The 17,518-nt window shown below is 37.9% G+C and overlaps 2 protein-coding genes across 4 annotated transcripts in view; both read left to right on the top strand.

Moving 5' to 3' along the window:
- The window catches only part of OTOGL (otogelin like), a 346,243-nt gene that overhangs the window by 38,800 nt on the left and 289,925 nt on the right, over positions 1-17,518 (top strand). The window lies entirely within an intron of this gene.
- Positions 3,771-8,441, top strand: LOC101042894 (heterogeneous nuclear ribonucleoprotein A1-like). The gene is made up of 2 exons (XM_003927898.4): positions 3,771-3,806; positions 7,560-8,441. The coding sequence occupies exons 1-2, from the start codon at positions 3,771-3,773 to the stop codon at positions 8,088-8,090; spliced, it is 567 nt and encodes a 188-aa protein (XP_003927947.3). The 3' UTR covers positions 8,091-8,441.

The following is a 17,518-nucleotide window of genomic DNA, read 5'->3' as shown; positions in this document are numbered from 1 at the left end:
ATAGAGAACTTTCAGATCCCTGAAAAATTTCCAAAGAGCAGTTTGAGAAACAATGATTTACAGTATGAAATTTTCCCCTCAGAGACTGTAGATATTCGTTAAACTAACAGTAGTAAAATTCGAATGAAAACGTATTTGATGGTCATGAAGATAGGAGACAGGTAAAGAATGAATCCTTAAAGAACAAAAAAAATGTGTTAAATGGATTTCTGGGAAACAATGCTATATGGAACATTATTTACACCTTATAAATAATGTAATTTTCTAAATCATACTAATTTTTAAAAATTTTTTATTTACTTTTTATTTTTATAGGGATTGGTTCTCACTAAGTTGGCCAGACTGGTTTCAAATACTTCAAATTGCTTCAAGCAATCCTCTTGCCTCAGCCTCCCAAAGAGCTGGGATTACAGGTGAGGGACACCACAACTCACCCATAGGAATTACTTTTAACTAATGATATAATACTGTGATAATTTAAAAATGAGCTGAGCCTGGGCACAGTGGCTCACACCAGTAATCCCAGCACTTTAGGAGGCCAAGGTGGGCAGATCACTTGACCCCAGGAGTTTGAGAGCAGCCTGGGAAACATGGTGAAACCTTGTCTCTACAAAAAATACAAAAATTAGCTGGGCGTGACTGGGGGGGCATGCCTTAGTCCCAGCTACTGGGAGGCTGAGGCAGGAAGATCACCTGAGCCTGGGAAGTGGAGGTTGCTGTGAGCTGAGATCACACCATTGCATTCTAGCCAGAGTGACAGAGGGAGATTGTCTCAAAACAAAACAAAACAAAACAAAACAATAAAATAAAATAAAATAAAATCACACACACAAAAAACAAAAACCAATAAATAACAATAAAAAGGAGATGATAGATATATCACAGCAGCACAAACACTGTAATGCTTAAAAATTTAAAAACATATTAAAGTTCTGATTTATCTCGTTCAATTTTGATCTATGTTGTTGCATTTCTACAGTAAACTAAGAGTAAACTCAAATTTACTCAGAAAAATGAATTTTTAGCACTGTCTTTCAAATACTCAGCAAGATGTTAATGTCTTGATTTTCCATTAAAATCATTGTACATTACTCACCTAAGTGGGAAAACTGGAAAAATGGAAATTTGATCAGAAAATTAGGCTTTTAATTTTTATTTTAAAGAGTTTATTGCTATATGGACATTACCATTAAGAGAAGTATTTCTAATAACATCTAATAAAAAAAGTTCCACATACAGGACAGGTGCAGTGACTCATACCTGTAATCCTAGCACTTTAGGAGGCTGAGGTCAGAGATCAATTGAGCCTGGGAGGTCAAGGCTACAGTGAGCTGTGGTCGCACCACTGTTCTCCAGCCTGTGCAATAGAGTGAAAGACCCTGTCTCAAAAAAGTAAAGTTCCACATACAACAAAACAAATGAGTAGTAACTTTGATATCAATGATCAATGTCGCTGTCAATAGTACTATGACAGTAGCTAACATTTATTGGGTTCCTGCCAAATGACACACACCATGTTAGTTGCTCTATCTGGGTTTTCTAATCTAATCCTCACAATAACTTTGTGATTAGGTACTATTACACCCATTTTGCAGTTAAATAAGTAGAGTAGCCCACCTGAAGTTGCATGACCAGTGAATGGCACAGCTGAAATTTGAACCTGGGCAACCTGACTACTGAGCCTGTTTATGTGACTATAGAAGGAGAAGTTTCCTAAAATAGTTTGCTGATCAGACTGCTATGTACAAGTAAAATATTTTTTTATGTTCCATTAATAACCGCCTTCTCAATATGAACTTCTCATACAGTTACTAGCTTAAACAATAATGCCTCCACATATTAATGTTTATATTGAACTACTGAAAATGTCATTGCAAATAAAGCATAAAAAGTCATTAATATCTTCCAATTATTAAATTTACAGTTACTGAGAATACTAATTTTTATTCATTTATCAACCTTAAATATAACGTATATTCGTGTGTATTACATGCTCTTTATCAAATTCAGGAAGTTCCCCCCTATTTCTAGTTTGTATGAGTTTTCTTTTTGTTCTTACTTTTTTTTTCTTAAATTATACTTTAAGTTGCAGGATACATGTGCAGAACATGCAGGTTTGTTACACAGATATACATATGCTATGGTGGTTGTGTGCTGCATCCATCGCCTGGTCATCGACATTAGGTATTTCTCCTAATGCTATCCCTCCACAAGACCCCAGCCCCTGAGAGGACTCAGTGTGTGGTGTTCCCCTCCCTGTGTCCATGTGTTCTCATTGTTCAGCTCCCACTTATGATTGAGACATGCAGTGTTTGGTTTTCTGTTCCTGCATTAGTTTGCTGAGGATGATGGTTTCCAGCTTCATCCATGACCCTGCAATGGACATGAACTCATTCTTATATATGGCTACACAGTATTCCATGGTGCATATGTGCCACAGTTTCTTTATCCAGTGTATCATTGATGAGCATTTCAGTTGGTTCCAAGTCTTTGCTATTGTGGACAGTGCTGCAATAAACATAGGATGCATGCGCCTTTATAGTAGAATGATTTATAATCCTTTGAGCATATACCCAGTAATGGGATTGCTGGGTCAAATGATATTTCTGGTTCTAGATCCTTGAGGAATTGCCACACTGTCTTCCACAATGGTTGAACTAATTTACACTCCCACCAACAGTGTAAAAGCATATCTATTTCTCCACATCCTCTCCAGCATCTGTTGTCTCCTGCCTTTTTAATGATCGCCATTCTAACTAGCATGAGGTGGTATCTCACTGTGGTTTTGATTTGCATTTCTCTAATAACCAGTGAGGATAAGCTTTTTTTCATATTTTTGTTGGCCACATAAATGTCTTCTTTTGAGAAGTGTCTGTTCATGTCCTTTGCCTACTTTTTGATGTTTTTTTCCTTGTAAATTTGTTTAAGTTCCTTGTAGATTCTAGATATTAGCCCTTTGTTAGATGGATAGATTGCAAAATTTTTCTCCCATTCTGTAGGTTGCCTGTTCACTCTGATGATAGTTTCTTTTGCTGTGCAGAAGGATTCTTTAGTTTAGTTAGATCCCAATTGTCAATTTCAGCTTTTGTTGACATTGCTTTTGATGTTTTAGTCATGAAGTCTTTGCCTATGCCTATGTCCTGAATGGTATTACCTAGGTCAGGGGTCCCCAAACTTTTTACACAGGGGGCCAGTTCACTGTCCCTGTTCTCTGTCAGACCAGTTCACTGTCAGACCATTGGAGGGCCTGACTATGCAAGGTGTGACACCCTTCACAGCCAGCGCTGCTGCCTCCACTATCCCAGACAGCGGTATACAGTGTCACAGGCCCAGCACCGCCTCCAGTGCTGTATACAGGGATGGCGGTGATCAGCCTGTGATACTGTATATACAGCGTCCTGGACATCTGCAGCAGTGGTGGGCCTCTTCTGTGGGAAGCCCACTGCTGCATGTTTCCCCTATTATAAGACACCTCCTAAAAATAAGACAGCCCCCGTCTTTTGGGGGTAAAATTAATATAAGACAGGGTCTTATAATAGGGGAAACATGGTGTATAGTAATGTGGGGGGAGACTTTTGGGCAAAGGGAGGTTATAGGGGCCATTATGTTGTTGTACATTTGGGAGAGTATGGGGGCCATCGTACTGTGTAGTAATGGTTATAGTCCTTTGCCTTTCTTCCTACTTCTGCTGTTATTTCGCACTGCTTCCGGTGATGTGGGGCGCCGCAGCTGCAGACCGGATGTGCGTCATATGACGTGCTTCTGGAGCCATGACACGTGCATCCCGCATCACCGGAAGTAGTACTGTACATGAGCACTGCTGTGCTTTGTGCTACCGCCACATATTGTGCTCCTCTCACTGACCACCAATGAAAGAGGTTCCCCTTCCTGAAGTGCAGCAGGGGCTGGATAAATGGCCTCAGGGGGCCGCATGCGGCCCGCGGGCCGTAGTTTGGGGACCCCTGACCTAGGCGTTCTTCTAGGGTTTTTATGGTTTTAGGTCTTATGTTTAAGCCTTTAACCCATCTTGAGTTAATTTTTGTGTAATGTATAATGAAGGGGTCCAGTTTCAGTTTTATACATATGGCTAACCAGTTTTCCCAGCATCATTTATTAAATAGGGAATCCTTTCTCCATTGATTGTTATTTCTGAGGCCTCTGTTCTGTTCCATTGGTCAATATATCTGTTTTGGTAAAAGTACCATGCTGTTTTGGTTACTGTAGACTTGTAGTATAGTTTGAAGTCACATAGCATAATGCCTCCAGCTTCGTTCTTTTTGTTTAGGATTGTCTTTGCTATACAGGCGATTTTTGGTTCCATATGAAATTTAAAGTAGTTTTTTCTAATTCTCTGAAGAAAGTCAGTGGCAGCTTGATGGGGATAGCACTGAATCTATAAATTACTTTGGGGAGTATGGCCATTTTCATGATATTGATTCTTCCTATTCATGAGCATGGAATGCTTTTCCATTTGTTTGTGTCCTCTCTGATTTCCTTGAGTAGTGGTTTGTAGTTCTCCTTGAAGAGGTCCTTCACATCCCTTGTAAGTTGTATTCCTAGGTATTTTATTCTCTTGCAGCAATTGCAAATGAAAGTTCACTCATGATTTGGTTCTCTATTTGTCTATTATAGGTGTATAGAAATGCACATTGATTTTGTATCCTGAGACTTTGCTAAAGTTGCTTATCAGCTTAAGGAGATTTTGGTCTGAGATGATAGGGTTTTCTAAATATGCAGTCATGTCATCTGTGAACAGAGACAATTTGACTTCCTCTCTTCCTATTTTAATACCCTTTATTTATTTCTTTTGCCTGATTGCCCTGACCAGAACTTCCAATACTATGTCGAATAGGAGTGGTGAGAAAGGGCATTCTTGTCATGTGTTGGTTTTCAAAGTGAATGCTTCCAGTTTTTGTCCATGAGTATGATATTGGCTGTTAGTTTGTCATAAATAGCTCTTCTTATTTTGAGATATAGTCCATCAATATCTATTTTATTGAGAGTTTTTAGCATGAAGGGGTGTGAATTTAATTGAAAGTTTTTTCTACATCTATTGAGATAATCAATTTTTTTGTCATTGGTTCTGTTTATGTGATGGATTACATTTATTGATTTACATATATTGAACCAGCCTTTCATCCCAGTGATGAAGCTGACTTGATTGTGGTGGGTAAGCTTTTTAATTTGCTGCTGGATTTGGTTTGCCAGGATTTTATTGAGGATTTTTGCATTGATGTTCATCAGGATATTGACCTGAAATTTTCTTTTTTTGTTGTGTCTCTGCCAGATTTTGGTATAAGGATGATGTTGGCCTCATAAAATGAGTTAGAGAGGAGTCCCTTTTATTATATTGTTTGGAATGTTTCAGAAGGAATGGTACCAGCTCCTCTTTGTACCTCTGGTAGAATTTGGCTGTCAATTCATCTTGTCCTGGGCTTTCTTTGGGTTGGTAGGCTGTTAATTACTGTCTCAATTTCAGAACTTGTTATTGGTCTATTTAGGGATTTGACTTCTTCCTGGTTTCATCTTGGGAAAGTGTATGTGTCCAGGAATTTATCAATTTCTTCTAGATTTTTTAGTTTATTTTCATAGAGGTGTTTATAGTATTCTCTGACGGTAGTTTGCATTTCTGTGGGATCAGTGGTGATACTCCCTTTATCATTATTTATTGTGTCTACTTGATTTTTATTTATTTTCTTTGTTAGTCTGGTAATGATCTATCTAGTTTGTTAATCTTTTCAAAAAACTAGCCCTGGATTGACTGATTTTTTGGAACATTTTTACATGTCTCTATCTTCTTCAGTTCTGCTCTGATCTTAGTTATTTCTTGTCTTCTGCTAACTGTTGAATTTGTTTGCTCTTGCTTCTCTAGTTCTTTTAATTGTGATGTTAGGGTGTCAATATTAGATCTTTCTTGCCTTCTCCTATGGGCATGTATAAATTTCCCTCTAAACACTGCTTTAACTGAGTCCCAGAGATTCTGGTACATTGTGTCTTTGTTCTCACTGGTTTCAAAGAATGTATTTATTTGGGTTTTAATTTCATTATTTACCCAGTAGTCATTCAGGAGCACGTTGTTCAGTTTCCATGTGGTTGTGCAGTTTTCAGTGTGTTTGTTAATCCTGAGTTCTAATTTGATTGCACTGTGGTCTGAGAGACTATTTGTTATGATTTCCATTCTTTTGCATTTGCTGAGGAGTGTTTTATTTCCAATCATGTGGTCAGTTTTAGAATGTATGCTGAGAAGAATGTATATTCTGTTGATTTGGGGTGGAGAGTTCTGTAGATGTCTATTAGGTCCACTTGGACCAGAGCTGAGTTCAAGTTAGGCAAGTCAGAAATCTCGGCATCATTCTTGGCTTACTTCTCTTCCCTTACTTTCTATAACCAGTCCTCATCAAGTCTTGTAAATCTTACCTACTAAATATCTCTTAAAAGTGTTTATTTTTTTTCTATATATTAATGTCACTACCCTAGCTTAAGCTGGCCTCACCTACATCCTGGATTTATGTTAGGATTTCTTAATTGCTCTGCCTTCAGTTACTCTGGCTCTCTCCAATGTATTACTCATACTGTAGCCCTAGTTAAAAGGATTCACTCCTATTTCTTGTTTAAAACTATTCAATGGTTTTCAAAAAGAGAAAATTATAGACTAATATCCCTGGCAAACATAGATGCAAAAATCCTCAACAAAATACTAGCACAGCAAAAAGATAATACACCATAATCAGATGAAATTTATCCCAGGGATGTAAGAATGGTTTGATATATGCAAACCAATAACTTGATATGTTACAAACAGAATTTTAAAAACCATATGGTTATATCAATAGATACAAAAAAAGCCCTCAATGAAATTCAGCATCCCTTCATGATAAAAATTCTCAACAAAGTAGGCGTATAAGGAACATACCTCAAAATAACAAAGGCCGTATGTGACAAACTCACAGCCAACATCATATTTAATGGGGAAAAGTTGAAATCATTCCAAGAACTAAAACAAGACAAGAGTGCTTACACCACTCCTATTCAACATAGTACTAGAAGTCTTAGCCAGAGCAATCAGACAAGAGAGAAAAAAAAAAGGCATGCAAATTGATAAGAGGATGTCAAATTATCTCTGTTCACTGATATAATCTTAGATCTAGAAAACCCGAAAGATTCCACCAAAAAACTTAGATTTGATAAATGAATTCAGTAAAGTTTTGGAATATAAAATTAACATACAGAAATGAGTAGTGCTTCTGTATGTCAATCACAATCTAGCCAAGGACCAAATCAAGAAGGAAATCCCATTACAATAGCTACAATAAATAAATAAAAGCATGTAGGAAGGTAAAAGATCTCTACAAGGAACTCTGCAAAACACTGATGAAAGAAATTGTAGATGACACAAACCAATGGAAAAACATCCCATGCTTATGGATTGGAAGAATCAATATGGAATCAATATTGCTAACATGACCATATTTCCAAAAGAAATCTATAGATTCAATGCAATTTTCATCAAAATACCAATGCCATTTTTTCCACAGAATTAGAAAAAACAATTCACATAGCATAAAAAAAGTGCCTTTGTAACCTTTGATGACCATGACTCCGTGGATAAGATTGTCATTCAGAAATACCATACTGTGAATGGACACAACTGTGAAGTTAGGAAAGCTCTGTCAAAGCAAGAGATGGCTAGTGCTTCATCCAGCCAAAGAGGTCGAAGTGGTTCTGGAAACTTTGGTGGTGGTCGTGGAGGTGGTTTCGGTGGGAATGACAACTTTGGTCGTGGAGGAAACTTCAGTGGTCGTGGTGGCTTTGGTGGCAGCCGTGGTGGTGGTGGATATGGTGGCAGTGGGGATGGCTATAACGGATTTGGTAATGATGGAGGCAATTTTGGAGGTGGTGGAAGCTACAATGATTTTGGCAGTTACAACAATCAGTCTTCAAATTTTGGACCCATGAAGGGAGGAAACTTTGGAGGCAGAAGCTCTGGCCCCTATGGTGGTGGCGGCCAATACTTTGCCAAACCACGAAACCAAGGTGGCTATGGCGGTTCCAGTAGCAGCAGTAGCTATGGCAGTGGCAGAAGATTTTAATTAGGAAACAAAGCTTAGCAGGAGAGGAGAGCCAGAGAAGTGACAGGGAAGCTACAGGTTACAACAGATTTGTGAACTCAGCCAAGCACAGTGGTGGCAGGGCCTAGCTGCTACAAAGAAGACATGATTTAGACAAATACTCATGTGTATGGGCAAAAAACTCGAGGACTGTATTTGTGACTAATTGTATAACAGGTTATTTTAGTTTCTGTTCTGTGGAAAGTGTAAAGCATTCCAACAAAGGGTTTTAATGTAGATTTTTTTCTTTATCTTTTTTTCTTTTTTTTTTTTTTTTGCATCCATGCTGTTGATTGCTAAATGTAATAGTCTGATCGTGACGCTGAATAAATGTCTTTTTAAAAAAAAAAAAAAAAAAAAAAAAAAAGAGCCTGAATAGCCTAACCAATCCTAAGCAAAAAGAACAAAACTGGAGGCATCACATTTCCTGGCTTCAAATTACACTACAAAGCTATAGTAACCAGGATAGCAGATACTGGAATAAAAATAGAAATACAGATCAGTAGAACAGAATAGAGGACCCAGAAATAAAGACACATATCTCTAGCCAACTCAACTTTGAAAAGTCAACAAGAATATACACTGTGGAAAGGACCCCCTTTTCAATAAATGGTGCTAGAAAAATTGAATTGCCATATGCAGGAGGATGAAACTGGTCTCACGCATACTTCTTACCATATATAAAGATCAACTCAAGATGGATTAAGACCTAAGCGTAAAAACCTGAAACCATAAAAATACTAGAGGAAAACCAAGGAAAAATTCTTCTGGACTTTGGCTTAGGCAAAGAATTTATGACCAAGTTCTTAGAAGTAAACATGACAAAAACAAAAATAGACAAATGGGACTTAAACTAAAAAGCATCTGCACAGCAAAAGAAACAATTAATAGAGTAAGCAGACAACCTACAGAATGAGAAAAAATATTTGCAAACTATGTATCTGACAAAGAGCTAATATGCAGAATCTACAAGGATCAATTCAAAAAAGAAAAAGCAAACCCATTAAAAAGTGGGCAAAGGACATTAACAGTTTTCAGAAGGCATACACAGAGCCAACAATCATATGAAAGAATACTCAACATCATTAATTAGAGAAATGGAAATGAAAACCACAATGAGATAATTTTACACTCGTCAGGTTTTTAATTTTTTATTATTAAAATATCTAAAACCAGCCAGATGTTGGTGAGGCTGTGGTGAGAGCTAATGCTTGTATACTGTTGGTGGGAATGTAAATTAGTATAATCTTTATGGAAAACAGTATGGAGAGTTCTCAAAGAATGAAAAGGAGAACTATCATTCAATCCAGCAATCCTGCTACTGGTGATATACCAAAAGGGAAAGAAATCATTATATAAAAAAGATATCTGCACTCATAATGCTTATCACAGCACTGTTCACAATAGCAAAGATAAGGAATCAACTCAAGTGTCTATTAGTGGATGACTGGATAAAGAAAATGTCATAAATATATACAATGGAATACTACTCAGCCATTTAAGAAAAGAATAAAGTCCTATCTTTTGCAACTATATAGATGGAACTGGAAGCTATTATTTTAAGTGAAACAACTCAGAAACAGAAAAATACCACATATTCTCACTTATAAGTGGGAGCTAGATAATGGTTACACATGAACATACAGAGTATAGTAACAGACATTAGAGAATACGAAGGGTAGGAGGGTGGGAAGAGGGTGAGGATTGAAAGAGTACTTATTGAGTACAATGCTCACTGTTCAGGTGATAGTTACACTAAAAGCCAAGTCTTCATCATGATGCAATGTATGCATGTAAGAAATCAGCACTTGTACTCCCTAAATATGTAAAAATGAAATAAAAATAAAAACAACCTCCCTCCCTCCCCAAATAAAATCATTTGACAGTTTCCTATTGCTCTTAGAACTGAGTCAAAATTTTGTACTGTCATCTGCAAGGCCAGTGGTAGTCTGGTTACAATCTACATTTCCATAATAACCTTCCTCCAGCAAATCTGTGATGCCAGAGTTAGGGCTCTGGTTGGGAAGGAATGAGACTCTGAGACAAGCGGAAGCACTTGAAATTCTTTAAAGCCCAGATCATCTTGAACCCTGTGGTCCTGGGGAAGTGACTCACTTTTCCTTGTTAGAAGCTGTTATCTTTCCCCCTGACTTTTGTCCCCTGCCCAACTAGAAGATGATGCAGAAATTTCTGCCCATGTAATATGTTACGCTCCCTTCCCCTCCCCTGGTCAATTCTCACCTCCCTCCTGACCTCCAAACTGATAACTAGAATCAACTTAAAAGATAATGCAGCTGGGAAAGTACTGGACCTGCTAAGGGAGGAAAAGAGCTACGTACGAAAAGAGAGAAATACTAGTCACATGATCATGAATACTGCATAAATCTAGAAAGGCTGGGAAAGAACATTTAAGGTTTTATTATATGAGAGTAGTACCATTCTGTGATACTGGATTTTATGCCTTGGCAAGAATCCAGGGAGATTATGTCAAACACTGTTTTCTTAGAAAAAGCAGTGGTCAACACTAAGTGAAGTAGAAACGTTGGAACTGCCATGGCAGAATATGAAGTAGAGATCAAAAGGCTTGGATAAATAAGCATATTATAGGGAATGATACTGAATAGGTCTGGAAAACACACCAGCTGACATTTTTCTGCAGAAGCATCTTTATGTTTACAAATGGGATGAGAAATGTGCTAGTGAGTGGGGCGCCCATGCCACTGAGAAGCTCACTGGTGGTTCTCTTCTTTACTCCAGGAGATGCTGACCATAGGAGAGGCTGTTCTATCTCACTGATAGCAGTTGGCATAAGAAAACGCCAAACTAATAGAGGCCAGGTGGTATCATTTAACTGCCAGATGCAAGACAGGATTAATTACCATAATGAGCAATAAGATTTTGGAATGGCAATAATGAGATCCAGGCTCATGAAGAACTATGGAGATGACTAATAGGATAGGACATCCTTAGGGGAAAGACAGGTAGACATCCAACAAGAGTATTCCCCAATCTATACAATCAAGGATAAATGGTCTAAAGACAGAGAAAAACTGCCCCAATAAAAAGTCAATTTCCGAATCTGACCCAATTTGCATATCTGCAACCCCTTGACTGAAGGAGAGTCTGGGTCTTTCACAAGAATGGATTCTATACCCTATAGCAATTGTATCCAGTAAAATTTCTTCCAATTTATCCCTGAAAAGACCTAAGACCACGTATTTGGGTAATAACCCTACACTGGTAATAGAAGAATACTCCAAACATTTTGAAGGTTACTGGATTATTAAATATAGATCTGAGTTGACGTTGATACTTATGGACCTGAAGAATTATCCTGGGCTCCCTGTTGGAGTGGAGTATATAGGGAGCAGATAATAAATGCAACTGTCACTCAGATTCAGTTCACAATGAATCCACTATATCCACAAACTCATTTGCTAGTCATTTCTCTGATAGTTAAATGTATAACTGGATTGTACATGCTTGAAAATTGGCAGAAGGCACACATTGATCCTTGATTTGAGGAAGTCCATATGGAAGCCTATGAAATCACCCCTCCACCCTGGCCAAATAGCAAATATAAAATAATATTGTAGAATCACGGGGAGAGAGGATGGCAGAGATTAAAACCATTCTTAAAGACCTAAAAGATGCAGAGATCTTCATCTCCATCATGTCTTCATTTAAATCATGAGTCTGCACCCTACAAAAATCAGATGGATTCTGGAAGATGACTCTGAATTCCTGCAAACCCAACCAAGAAGTAGCTCCAATTGCTGCTGCTTTGCCAGATGTGGTATCTCAGTTGGAGCAGATCAACACAAATCCAGGGGAAGAGTATCTAGCCAGTATCAGGAACTGGGGAACATGATCTATTAATCCCATGGGCAAGTCTTATAAACTCTCTACAGTTTACTCATATGTAAGTTGTGAAGAATAATACCTACTTCAGAGAGTCACTGTGAATACTAAATTAATGCATATAAAGTACTTAAAACAGTGCTGAGTACTGTAGTTAGCACTGTAAAAGTATTAGCTGTTATTTTTTTGTTGGGGGAAATGGTCATATTATCTCTATAGAAGTAACTTGTATGTTATCTACATGTTACATTATTTATTTTGGTAGGGAAGAGGAATGAGGAACAACCAACGGGTAAATAAATGCATTAAATTGTTTTCCTGTTTATTGCCTATTCGTGGGGTTGGTGACTTGGTGGGTTTGGTGGTTCATGCTTGTAATCCTAACACTTTGGGAGGCCGACACAGGAGGATTGCTTGAGGCCAGGAGTTCAAAACAAGTCTGGGCAATATCACCAGAACCTGTCTCTACATTTTTTTTTTAATTAGCTGGGTGTGATGGAACATGCCATTAGTCCTAGCTACAGAAGGCTGAGGCAGGAGAATCACTTGTGCCTAGAAGTTTGAGGCTGCAGTGAGCTATGATTATACAACTGCACTCCAGCCGGAATGAACAGAGTAATACCTTATCGCTTAAAAAAAAAAAAAAAAAAAAGGAAAAAGGAAAAAAATAATAATATAAGCTCTTTGAGGGTGGGGACTATATTCCAGCATTTAGAATTGCAGCTGGCATGTAGCAGGCTCTTATAGAATATATGTGATTGGATATCATCATGCCAAAATCCTATTGACTCCAGTGGAGATGGCACTAGGTTCAACAGACAGAAGAGACCCAGAGCCAGTACATGAGTCATGGGATTTTATTGGAGACTTCCATACAGTGGAGAGAGTCTAGTGGTGGTAGCCTTTCCCTAACCTTCACCTGACAACCTTAAGTCAACCCAAAACTCTGGCCTCGAATTGCTGGTGTTTACAGGGTGGGCTGGGGCTCAGATGTTCCTCATAGACAAATAATGAATCTCTGGATTGGCTACTCCTGAATTCCTTAGCTTAAAACACATTCAGGTGCATCTGCCATACAAAGTATGCTTAAACATACAAGGTATGCTCAGGATATGCTTAAGTTATTGTTATTAGATGCATTTACCCTACAGCTATATATATGCGTGGGAGGCAGGGATATATCTGTTTGTTTTCTGTTGATTTATTTTTACTCTGTTATTGGTACCCCAGGAATACCCTTAATATACATTGGAAGCCGAAACAAATGCTCAAAAAAATGTCTAGCCTAAGTGACACAAAGATTTTGCTGCCTCTTTGCAAGATCATAATTTCTTGTCCAAACATTAGACTGGAGCCTGGGGGAAGGGAATGGAGGCATGCAGAAGAAGCTGGAGAGAGGGAAGTGTAAAGGAAGTGGAATTATAAATATAGGAAGGGGAAGAAGGAATTCTCATGGCAGCTGAAGACTGGAAACAGATGGGGAAGGGACACAGAGTACTGCTTTCATCAAGCATAGATCACCTGTGAACATCCTATCATCCAACAGTCCTGAGAGGATGGGGGATTCAGGTGCATGCGGTAGTTGTAGGTGCAAAGGGGGAACCTAGCTCCCTGTTCAAGGTGAAAGTGGACAGAATACAGACAATGGCAGACATACAGCCCCGCTTACTCAACATGACCACCGACTATGTCCCAGGATTGTAGAAATATTAGCTTGATAATCATGACACGAACTCTGTTTTACAGACAAAAAAAGAAAAACAACACAAGGATTAGATGAATTATGTAATTTACAGAAGGCCATAAAGCAGCTAGAATCATGGCTTAGATGAAAACTCAGCTGTTTCAATTCCAAAATTAGATGGTTAACCACCACAATATGCTACTTCATTGGTTTATTTGTCCTGGTTTTCTGGGTAGTGCTTTCTTTCTCTAGTTGGACAGGAGCTGTTTTTGTGGAAGTATGTCAGCAGCTAGCAGTTCAAATCTCAGGGTTCGAAGGGTGAGCTTCTCTTTGATTTGAGTTAATCTTGATCTCCAAGTGCCATAATCTGGTGGAGGAGGAGTAAGTGTTTCTTGGGGTCAGAACCTATGTTTATTGTTTGTTTACTATTAATTGTGCTAGGTTCTTTATATATATTATCTTATTTCTCATAAGTCTATGAGCTGGATAGTATTATGTCATTTTGAAGAGAGAGATGGAAAAATGAGACTTCAGAAGGTGAGCTAGTTGCCTAGCATCCAATAGCAGTAAATGATGGAGTTAAGTACAGTTTGGGCATGTCTAACCTCAGAATTGTGAAAGTGGCGATAACCATGGCCAGCAGATCTGTTGCTGAGAGGTTGTGTTCAGTTGGATGCACACCTCTCCCAATGGTAGAGGGACCCAAACCATGTTTAATCACAGGTCTGCCAATCATAGACTGTAGAATAAACAACTCTCTCATATTCACTTACTCCTATATTTCAAACATATATGGTTGCTTTTATGGTTAATGAGATGTAAATTTACCTGATATATTTAATAAATTTAGAGCTGATTTTTGTCATTATATGGTAACAGATTCAGAAAGTATATCCATGGGTTGAAAGCAGTGTTGTGAAAAAGTTAAGGGCCAGATTCTGGAGACAGAATACTTTGTGTTTGAATCCTGGCTTTGCTATTTACTGTCTAGCTGTGTGACTTTGAGCAAACTTAAATTTTTCAGGGTTCAGGGTCTTTACCTTTAAAAGGAAGATAGTAATACTATCGATTTTGTAAGCTGTTGTGAAGATTAAATAAATTGATCTATGAAAGTTGCTTAGATAGCACTTGGCCAAGAGTAAGTACTTTAAGTTTTAATTATTATTATAAATGGTCTTTTTACAGGAAATTTAAGAAACCTTTTTAAGAGGGTCCTTACTTGAAATGAGTAAGGACCTCTGCATTCAATTCCAGTTTTATCAGTCAGGAGCTATGACTTTAGAGAGCTACTTAAACTTTCTGTGTATCAGATTTTAATAGTGTGGTTTTAATGATTAAAATGAAATTCTGTATATAAAGCACTAAACACTTTAAAAATTGTAAGTGGTCAATACGTAATAGGGATGAGAAATACGATGATCAGTTTAATCATTAACCATGATGGAAAATGTACTTGGATAATGTCACTTTTTAGAAATACTGACCTAATGAAATGTGTGACAAGAATGAAACCAACAAAACCACTGCAATTTTTCAGCAAGTTTTATGGGCCTGCCTCTGTGCTAGACAATATTATGCATTAAAAAATGATGAGGTCCCTGAAGAAAAGGAGCTTGCCATTTAATTTGGGAGATGAATCAGCCACAAATGACATGTTTATAAAGCTCTCAGTACCCTGACATAGTGGGAGCTCAAACACCAAGAGCTGTTATTATTATTATTTTATTTTTTATTTAAAAAGCACATAACAGGCTGGGTGTACAGCTCATGCCTGTAATCCTAGCACTTTGGGAGGGCAAGGTGAGCAGATCACTTGAGGTCAGGAGTTCGAGACCAGTCTGGTCAACATGGCGAAATCACATCTATCCTAAAAATACAAAAATTAGCTGAGTATGGTGCTGGCTGCCTGTAATCCCAGCTACTCGGGAGGCTGAGGCAGGAGAATTGCTTGAACTTGGGAGGTGGAGGTTGCAGTGAACCCAGATGGCGCCATTGCACTCCAGCCTGGGTGACAGAGTGAGACTCTGTTTTAAAAAAATAAAAATAAAAAGCACATAATATAGAGCTAGGCAGTGTAACATCAACAGTTAGAATATAAAGCTATGCCTAATAAGGGACTAATTAGGAAGTGGAGGCAAGTTTTAAATGAGAACAATCTAAGTGTAAGCCACGGTTGATTCTTGTTATTCTCAGTAGTTCTGTTGTACAAAGTAGACAGAATCAATGAATTAGGGAATACTGAAGCTAATCGCTTTAGCAATTAAGCATTGCTCCTAGGGGAAATACAGGGTTAGGTTTCTGTCATTCTCTGGTTATGACATTTTTGTCAACTGATCAATTAATAATCTTGTTCTATGTGTGTTTCTGTTTAAAGACACCATATTTAGTATACATTGTAGATTCATTAATGTTGCACTCATAGCCAGCAGCACTGCAACTCATGTCTGGAGTTTATTGAACACATATTTTCCCTGTAAGGCACATCACAGCTTCCTTGTGGTTAGGATCATTAGATAGCACTTCTGTACTGCTCCTTGGGTTCCTTTAAACAACAGAATCACCAACAAAAGGACACACATGCAAACAACATGCCATTACATAGATCACAAAAAGGGTACTTGTTCATAATATGTGAGCTAAAACAAGAAGGCAATGCTGCCTTGTTTGACTTCAGCTGGCAATGTGCCAGTGTGCACATTTCTGTGAATAACCTAAGAAGCATAGTGAGTATTGATTATGGGGTTACAAATAAATGTTAGCTGCTAAGTGAATTTGTACATACTGAATCTGTAAATGATGAGGATAGACTGTAAAGTGTAAACCTGGAGGGCTTCATAGAAGAGATGGGTTTTGACTGAGGCCTTGAAGGATGAGTAAATGAAGATGGAAATGATGATGGGTGGGGAGAGATGTCAGCCCCTAATGGGTTCCAGTCACATCACTCTGACATCTTCCTGATTACAGATCCTTTCTTCCTCCAGTATACCATACTGCCTTTGAAGCTGTATCCTTGAGCTTTCCAATTTACTGCTTATTAAAGAAGGAGCTTAATAGTCAAACATAGGGAAGCATCTAATTTGCAGAATAAATTATCATTAGGCCTCTCTTCATATCTAAGGCAAACTTCTTTTGTCCGTGAATAAAAAACGTCTGGAAATGTCTTGTTGGAGAGAGATATCAATTAAAAAACCAGAGTTTGATGTGCAACTAAATCTACAAATCAGGGCAGATAATTGACATTATTTTGTTGTCAAACACCTACATTAGGCAGAGTAGAGATAGAAGATTGGGAGTTCAAACAAGGAGAGCCTTTTAACGTTCACTACCCAAAATATTAGCTTATGATGTTTTTGATTATCTTTATTAAGTTGAAAAAAATGATTTCCCCTTAATCCATAATTTAAACATTACTTCTCAAAAGTGATAAAAATAGCATTTAGGTATTAGTCAAAGATTTGTTTTTTCAAGATTTGGCTGAAAACCAAACTAAAACTTCCATGTGCTCCAATAAACTCAGTGTTTTTCATAGGTTGCTATTTCTAATCCCTGTTGCCATGGATATGGACTTTACATCAGCAAAAAGGGGATGAGGTACTGACTGATTTATACCCACTGTTTGATATTTTAAGTGCTTCACCACTGCTCTTTTCCTTTTCTGTAGAAAGTATATAAGGATATTTTTCTGGTAGGGCTTTCAGACCTTCAGATAAAGGAGCTCCCGAAATACAACCCATAAAGAATAAAGCCATAGCCACTGATTCCCTGATAAGATTTGGGGGATGGAAGTGGCAGCAGTCATAAGAAAGCAAACCGAGAAGTAATGGCAGTTGGCTGTTCTACTGAAAATGGTTTAATGAAAATGAGA

The sequence above is a fragment of the Saimiri boliviensis genome, chromosome 7, assembly GCF_048565385.1.
Source record: "Saimiri boliviensis isolate mSaiBol1 chromosome 7, mSaiBol1.pri, whole genome shotgun sequence".
Lineage (NCBI taxonomy): Eukaryota > Metazoa > Chordata > Mammalia > Primates > Cebidae > Saimiri > Saimiri boliviensis.
This window is presented reverse-complemented; position numbering and strand designations above follow the sequence as displayed.